At 41.5% G+C, this 8,018-nt stretch overlaps 1 protein-coding gene across 1 annotated transcript; it reads right to left on the bottom strand.

Moving 5' to 3' along the window:
* Positions 1 to 355: 355 nt before the first annotated feature.
* Positions 356 to 1,783, bottom strand: LOC124707415 (cytochrome P450 89A2-like). The gene has a single exon (XM_047239070.1). The coding sequence runs from the start codon at positions 1,781 to 1,783 to the stop codon at positions 356 to 358; it is 1,428 nt and encodes a 475-aa protein (XP_047095026.1).
* Positions 1,784 to 8,018: the final 6,235 nt, after the last annotated feature.

Below are 8,018 nucleotides of genomic sequence, written 5' to 3'. Positions count from 1 at the left end.
GTCGACGTACGACATAGATATACAACCCTCGGGTAAATGTTTACATTTTTTGCTTATTAACCCTCGGGTAAATAGATGCTGTAGATGTGTCCTTTTATTAACGAAATCCATAGAAATTGAAATCTTAGTCGACATACGACATAGATATATAACCCTCGAGTAAATAAATGTTTACATTTTTTTGCTTATTATTATTCTTGGTACATCCCAAAACTATAGGATTGCATCGAGATTCATAAACTTTGTGACTTGCAACAACTTAACATGCCTTACCATACCATGTGATCTTATGGTAAGCATGTTTCACCGTTTGCAAATAGAAAAGGCAGAGCAAACCAGACGTGCACACATGACACTACACGGCACAAGTGCGTCGTGTAACATGCACAGAGAGCGGCTTCTTCATCACCTTGAAGAACCCGTCTAGCTCCGTCAGGTCAACGCCGCCGACGCAATCCTCCGCCGACGGCGCCCAGTCGAACTCACGCACGAGTGCAGCCAGGAAGCACTTGATGTGCACCATCGCCTGGCTCGTGCCGGGACAGTGCCTGTGCGCCGCGCCGAACGGCATCATCCTGATCTCCTTTGGCCCTGGCATTGGGCCGACGCCCTCCGCCTCGCCTCCGGTCAAGAACCGCTCCGGCCGAAACTCATCGGGATCAGTCCACATCTTACTGTCTCGTCCAATCTTACCTGCAACGAATTGCACCCTCAAGCCGTCGGACGGCATCGGCATGGTGGTCGCGCCAACAGCGGCGGCGCCCTCGCCATGGACGCCTCGTAAGATGAACGGCACCGGCGGGTGCATGCGGAGGCTCTCGAGTACCACGGCGTTCAGGTAAGGCATGCTGCGGAGGCTCCTAGTAGAGAGCACACCGCCGCCTGCATTGGTCTCACCATCGATCTCGCGGCGCAGCTTGTCCATGATGTCGGGCTGGTCCACGAGGTGCGCGAGCGTCCACTCCAAACAGGCCACGACCGACCCCGAGCCGGCGCCGAGGAACTCCGAGACAAGGCTCACGAGCTCTTCGTCTCGGAGCGCCCGCCGGCCGGCGCCACTGTCTGGGACGCGTAGATCAAGTAGCGAGTCGACGTACGGATCGACGATGCCGCCGGCGCTGCAGACTCGAGAATCAGGCTGCCGCCGGGCGTTGATAAGCGGCAAGAACAGCTTGGTCTGCCGGCCGAGGAAGGCAAAAAGCCGGCCAAGCCGCCTCCAGTTCATGATCTTGCACATCGTCGAGCCGTCGAACACGGGGTTGAGCTCCCCCATGGAGACGATGAAATCCTGTATCACGAGCTCCATTGCGCGAATTTGGCGCCCGTCGACACCGTCGCCGAAGCACAGGCGCGCGACCAGCCCGAACACTGCGGCATTGATGGGTTCGCGGATGGCAACCACCTTGCCGGCCACCCAGACCTGTGCAGACAGGTCGGCGACGAGGGCCTGGGTGGCCTCACGTTGAATTGGGGCGAGGAAAATTAGGCGTGAGGGATGTAATATCTTGGCTGTGAGGTTGCACCGGAGCGCGCGCCAGTGCGAGCCGTAGTTCACCGTGGTTATGTTCTCGTTCCGTTGGCCGCGGAGCCCGGTGGCCAGAACCACCGGGAAGATCGCGGCGGGACGGTTCGAGAAGGCGTTAGCTTTCTCGTTGAGCGCGCGGTGAGCGGCAGCGGTGTCGACGATCTGGTGAAATGTCGTCTGAGCACGATGCCGTCTAATACTTCGCCGGAGAACTATGGATAGGCAGAAGACGATAGTGAGGAGCACTACAACCTCCATTGCATGCACAGTTATTTAAGCTTAATTTGCACTTATGTTTGTGTGCTTCTATGTGTGTGCTATATATAGATGTGAGATGTGTATGTGCGCGTTGGTACTCCTCACGAAGTCGGCTAGCCCGGTTAATCCTTTCAAGAGGCTAAAGCCATATAAGCTAAAACAAAAATAGCCGTTAATAGCCCCATTAAATTGATTTAGCCCCAGTTTAGCCTCTTAGCTGCTAAGCTTCCCACTTAGCGGTCCAAAATCTGGATCCAAATTTTCTACCACGGCCTTATTTCTCATCCAAAATCAACCAGGAAGCTAACCATATTCTCAAAATCCTCACTTTCCCCTTCTATCATATGTTGTTGCTAGTTAATATTGTAATATGTGGACAAAATGTATTGTTATTCGTATCTCTCTTATGTTACTTTGTTAATATGTATACATATATAAATTATTTATTACTATATATAAATATATGTTGACTAAAATTTATATTTTTTATCGACTTTTTACAAAAATCGCTATAAGGATTTAGCCCGCTATAGCCTTTTATATCGGGCGACCCTACCTAGCGGTCGACCGTTGCATCCTACTTAAGCGGTCGATTCCCGACAGCCCCACCTTTCCGAGAAAGGAAACCGAATTATTTTAGCTATTTCCATTTCGGGAATGTCCGCCGGTGGGAATCGAACCCAAAATCTCGTGGGTGCGCGCGCAGTTGGAATGCGGAGCTAACCAGCTGACCCACCATCATTTCGTGTGAAATTCGGAGACTGCCAAGTTTTGTATTATATTCAATAAAGTGACAAACAGTAATAATTTGAAAATTCAAAATGTTTTAACTTTCAAACGACAACTTTAAATTAAGATTCGCTTTCACCAATAAATCTGTCTCGACGAGATCTTCAAAACTAGCACCGATGTTAATATGTTTCGACAAATTTTTTTTTAGCTAAAAGTTATCAACCCTCTCAATTTGAATAATCAACCCTCCTGTACTTGAGTGATCAACGGTAAATGTATAAAATTATCAACCCCCAAAGTTAACTTTATTTGAAATATTTTGACGTATTTTTTTAGCTCACATGTTATTAGCCAAAATATTTGCTTGTCTACCAATTGTTTGACTAAATTTGCTATTTATGAAAAAAATTACATGCATTCGCTACGAGACAAAAAGAATGATGTCATCGAGAATCTTTCTTAACTCTAAAATTCAAAATGTTTTATCTCCCAAATGATAACTTTAATTTAAAATACGTTTTCACTAATGAACTCGTCTCGACGAGATCTTCAAAACTATCACCCATGTTAATATGTTTCGACAACTTTTTTTTTCGGGCTAAAAGTTATCAACCCTGAAATACGTTAATTATCAACCGTAAATTTAAAAACGTACCAATCCAAAAAAAAAAACAAATTTTATTTAGAATGTTCTATGAACTTTTTTAGCTTACAATTTATCAATCCATATATCCGTTATTTATAAATAATGGTAAATGTTAAAAGTTCTCGATCCAAAAAGATAATTTATTTAAATATTTTGGAAACATTTTTATCTCACACTTTAGCAACCCCTCTGCCCATTATTTATCAACGATAAATGTGAAAAATAATGGACCCAAAAAGCTAATTTCATTTAGATATTTATCGAATTTTTTAGCTTACAATTTATCAATCCCTCTTGCCGTTATATATCAACGGTAAATCTGAAAAGTTATCGAGCCAAGAAGCTAAATGTCAACTCGAATATTTTGGGAACATTTTTAACTCACAATTTATCAACCCCTCTACCTATTATTTATCAACGATAAATTTGAAAATTTATCGACCCAAAATGCTAATTTTATTTAGAATATTTTTGGGAATATTATTAGCTCACAATTTATCAACCCCTTTGTGAGACCGACTTTTGTGAACCTGAGTGTATGTGAACCCACTTTTTCAAAAATGGGTTTGTGATGTCAAAACATGTTTCAAAAATCGAAACACAAAATGATTGCAAAGATGATCTCAAACATGTGCCCTAGACATGAGTTTCGTTCTGAAAAAATATTTTATTTTGTCTCGGCAAAAAAGTGAAATTTTACAGGGCTATATAGCAGTACATATGTGACGTATTTTGTATTTTTTAGATTCTGAAATAAAAAAGTGGTTTCTCCGCGAAAACTTTCTACGCACAAATGGAACATACATACGTACCGCGATATTTTTATTTCAGAATTTTTTCACATTTCGAAAATGCATTTCCAACCTGGGTTCACGTGCACCCAGGTTCAACTGGGGCTTTTCCCCCTTTGTTCGTTATTTAGCAACGGTAAATGTGAAGAGTTAAAAACCCGAAAATGTAATTTCATTTAGAATATTTTAGAAACATTTTAGCACACAATTTATCAACCCCTCCACCCGTTATTTATCAATGGTAAATATGAAAATTTATCGACCCGAAAACCTAATTTTATTTAGAATATTTTTCGGATATTTTTACCTCACAATTTATCAAACCTTTTGTCAGTTATTTATCAACGATAAATATGAAAATTTATCAACCCAAAAAGCTAATTATATTTTTGAAATTGTTTTGGCAATTTTTGCTCTCAAATTTATGAACTCCTCTGCCCGCTATTTATCAATGGTAAATGTGAAAAATTATCGACCTCAAAAGTAATAGTTTATTTGAGTGGAAAGTAGTAGTTCATTTAAGTTGCAAGTGGTAGTTTATTTGAGTTGCAAGTGGTTTCCCCACCCGTTATTATCGCCTCTAAAACCACTAGCCCGAAAAAGGGAATTAAAAAAATTAGTCCAAATAACATGAATTTATATACAAAAGTAGATATAAAAAATAGAAAAAATAAAAATAATTGATAAAAGGGAATTGTGTAAAGAGAACTGAGAAAAAAGGAATCCTGGTCAAAAAATAGAAACTAAAAACAGTGACAAAATAGGACACTGTCAAAAAAAGGAATTGACCGGACGGAATTAAATCCGTCAATTAAATGCGCAAAATTACTACTCCGTCCGGTCAGACATGCGTGATTAAACATGCGTATTAACGCGCCAAAAAAAGGAAACAAACTTACTCTAGCGAATTAAATGCGCAATATTTACTGTCGTAATTAACGCGGCAAAAAAGAAAATGGAGTAACGTAATTTATGCACGACAATGAATCACGAATTAAATGCGCGGATTTACTGTCATAATTAATTAACGTAATTTAATGCGCAGGGTACAGAAAATGACAAACAAAGAAAGGGAATTGATTCGCGCTTCGCGCGGAATAACCGCTCGCACGGTCGCGAGGGATTTCGTTTTATATCTCCTAGAATCGCTGCGGCTGAAGCCAATAGCGTGCTATTTTAAACTATGACTACTCGTCACTCCAACAACAGCTCTTGCTAGCTAGCTGCATGCACTTGTCATGGAGGCACCTATCTGGATGTTGGAGGAAATTGCAAAGTACATTTTCTGGGGCTGGAAAAGAGACAACGAACGGTGGACAATGTCTTGTGCCTTGAGAAAAAACTGCCTTTCCAACCTGCTATGGCGGCCTTTGGCGTAAATATTGCAGAAGATAGCTTTGCGCACTCGTTGGCAATGGCTTCAGAGGACTGACCCTAGGCCCTGGCAGGGCTTCAGGTCATGAAGGACACAAATGCTTATGAGTCCTTTCAAAGTTTAATCAATATCCAAGTTGGAGACGTGAAAAAAAAAATACGTTTTGGAAGGATAGGTGGATCCACTACAGAACGGCACAAGAAGTTGCTCCTATAGTGTTCCAAATATAGCTTGGCATGGGAAGCCCTGCCCGGCCCGAAAATCCTAGGCCGGGACATGCCAAGTTTGCACGTCGGGCAGGGTTCAGACCTGCATATTCAGCCCAAACATCGGGCTGGGTCGAGCCTCAGGATTGCAAAATAGCAATTTACTGATGATTGGGCCGGGCCAGCTTTTTTGGGCTTTGGGATGGGCTCGGGCATGAATTTTTGGCCCAACGGTCGGGCTAGGCCTGGTTGGGGCCAAAACTTTCAGCTTCGTGCTTTTTAGTCCCTGTCCAAAAAATGCCTAGATATTGTTCCAAGCAAAACCATCCGCCAACTAATCTCTAGAAGGAATAAGACGAATGTCCACAATCTTCTGACCAACTCTCTTAGGAACGAAATGATAATCCACCTCGATATAATTAGTTAGAATGAAACACCAGATTAGCCAAGAGATACGTTACTCCAGTATTATCGCACCACTAACCTGCCGCTTGAGATTGCAACAACCCAACTCAGTAAGTAATGTTTGCACCCCAAATGACCTCAACCGTGGCATTAACCAGTGCTTTATACTTAGCCTTTGTGTTGGGCCTTGAAACCATAGCCCGTTTCCGTGCACTCCAGGAGATTAGGTTCGATCCCAAAAACACTGCAAAACTTTCAGTAGATCTTCTATCATTCGGACATCCTGCCTAGTCTGCATCCAAAAATGCATTGACCGAAGTAGAAGAACATATGCTCAACCGCGGTTGAGATCGTGCCACGCAAGTACCTTAAGGTCTGCTTGACTTCTGTCGAATGTAGTAGGAGCATGAAGAAATTAACAGACATTGTTAATTGAAAAAACAATATCTGGTCTGATCAATGTAATGTCCTGGAGAGTACCAACAACATGTAACAAGTAGAAACCTCACTACTCAACACTTCATCATCATCCATAGAAAACTTATGAGACACTGACAATGGAGTATCAACAGACTTGCATATATTCATATTAACACGACTAAGTAAATCCTTAGCATATTTCTCTTGCGCACTGAAGAATACCATCACTCACCGTCTTTACCTCAATGCCAAGGAAGTAGTGAAGAGCACCCAAATCTTTCAAGGCAAAGCCTAGTTCAATATCATGAAGTAGAACATCAACAACCTTCTCTGATGAGCTAGCAATAACAATATCATCAACATTGATGAGAATAAATATAGAAACTCCCCCTTTGTTGTAGAAAAATAGGTACTGGCCTTCATAAAAGAAAATCCAAGAGACTAAAGTTTAGAACTAAGACGAGAGTACCAAGCCCGAGACACTTGTTTCAACCCATACAAAGCTTAATCCACCTTGCACACATGTTCCAGTCGAGACTGATACGCAGGAGGTTATCTAATATGGACATCTTCTTATAGCATGCCATGTAAGAACACGTTCTCCACATCAAGTTTACAAAACTTCCATCCTCGAGAAACAACAAGAGCCAACACCAACCGAATAGTGGCCTCCTTGACGACATGACTAAACATGTTCTCATAGTCATTACGATACTGTTGTTGAATCCATTAGCAACGAGTGAGCTTTATACCGATCAACACTGTCATCTTCATTGCGCTTCACTTTATAGACCCATTTAAAGTCTATTACATTCTGACCATGAGTAGAAGGAACAAAGTGCCAGGTGTTGGTTCATCAATGCCATATAGTTTTCATCAATGGCAGCTTTCCACCGAGAATTTGCAAGAGCTCCACTCATAATGGTAAGCTCACCAGTGCTACAAAATTTGGCAAACCTAATACTATCATAATGAACGGTGGCATCGGTATATTTTTATGCTTAGAAATACCACTACGCATGTGTGTACATCGTCTACCTGAGCAGGTGCAGCAGAAGCTACAAGCATGGTTGCCGCGGAGGATCGTCGCGAGATGACCTATCCTGGCGCATTGGCATAGGGAGCCACGGCCGATCCTGCAAAGTAAAATAAAAGTCTTGTGTCCGCAAATCCATCGTGTGGTTGTTAAGTACAAGTTTTCGTGTCAGTAAATAAAACACAAGTAAATATAAAGAGAGTAAAACTAGATAAAATATAGACAAAAACTGTAAATGGATTGATTGTTTTTGGTGTTTTGGATGCAAATAAGAAAAGTAAATATTTTTGTATTTTCGGATTAAAATATTGCAGAAAATAGAAAACAAGATAAAAGCAATATAAAGGTGTTTTTATGATAAAAAATTGACCTGCAGGGTTCATGGATTCACTTGACTATTCCTCTCTTTTAAGGTGTAGTGGACAAATAGTAATTCATCAATGAGATATGAGCATATGAGGATGCAAAATAATAACTTGAGCAAGATAAGCATTCATATGGGTATCATGTCCTAACATAGAGATGATGCAACATATCTCTCTTATACTCTACAAGATAGGGAAAACTCCATGCAATCTTGTATTAAGAATTAACAGAGCATAACCATAAGTACTTTGACATGAT

The sequence above is a fragment of the Lolium rigidum genome, chromosome 1 (assembly GCF_022539505.1).
Source record: "Lolium rigidum isolate FL_2022 chromosome 1, APGP_CSIRO_Lrig_0.1, whole genome shotgun sequence".
Classification (NCBI taxonomy): domain Eukaryota; kingdom Viridiplantae; phylum Streptophyta; class Magnoliopsida; order Poales; family Poaceae; genus Lolium; species Lolium rigidum.
This window is presented reverse-complemented; position numbering and strand designations above follow the sequence as displayed.

Coding starts and splice junctions, on each gene's coding strand:
- LOC124707415 (XM_047239070.1), bottom strand. CDS start 1,783: ATGGAGGTTGTAGTGCTCCTCACTATCGTCTTCTGCCTATCCATAGTT.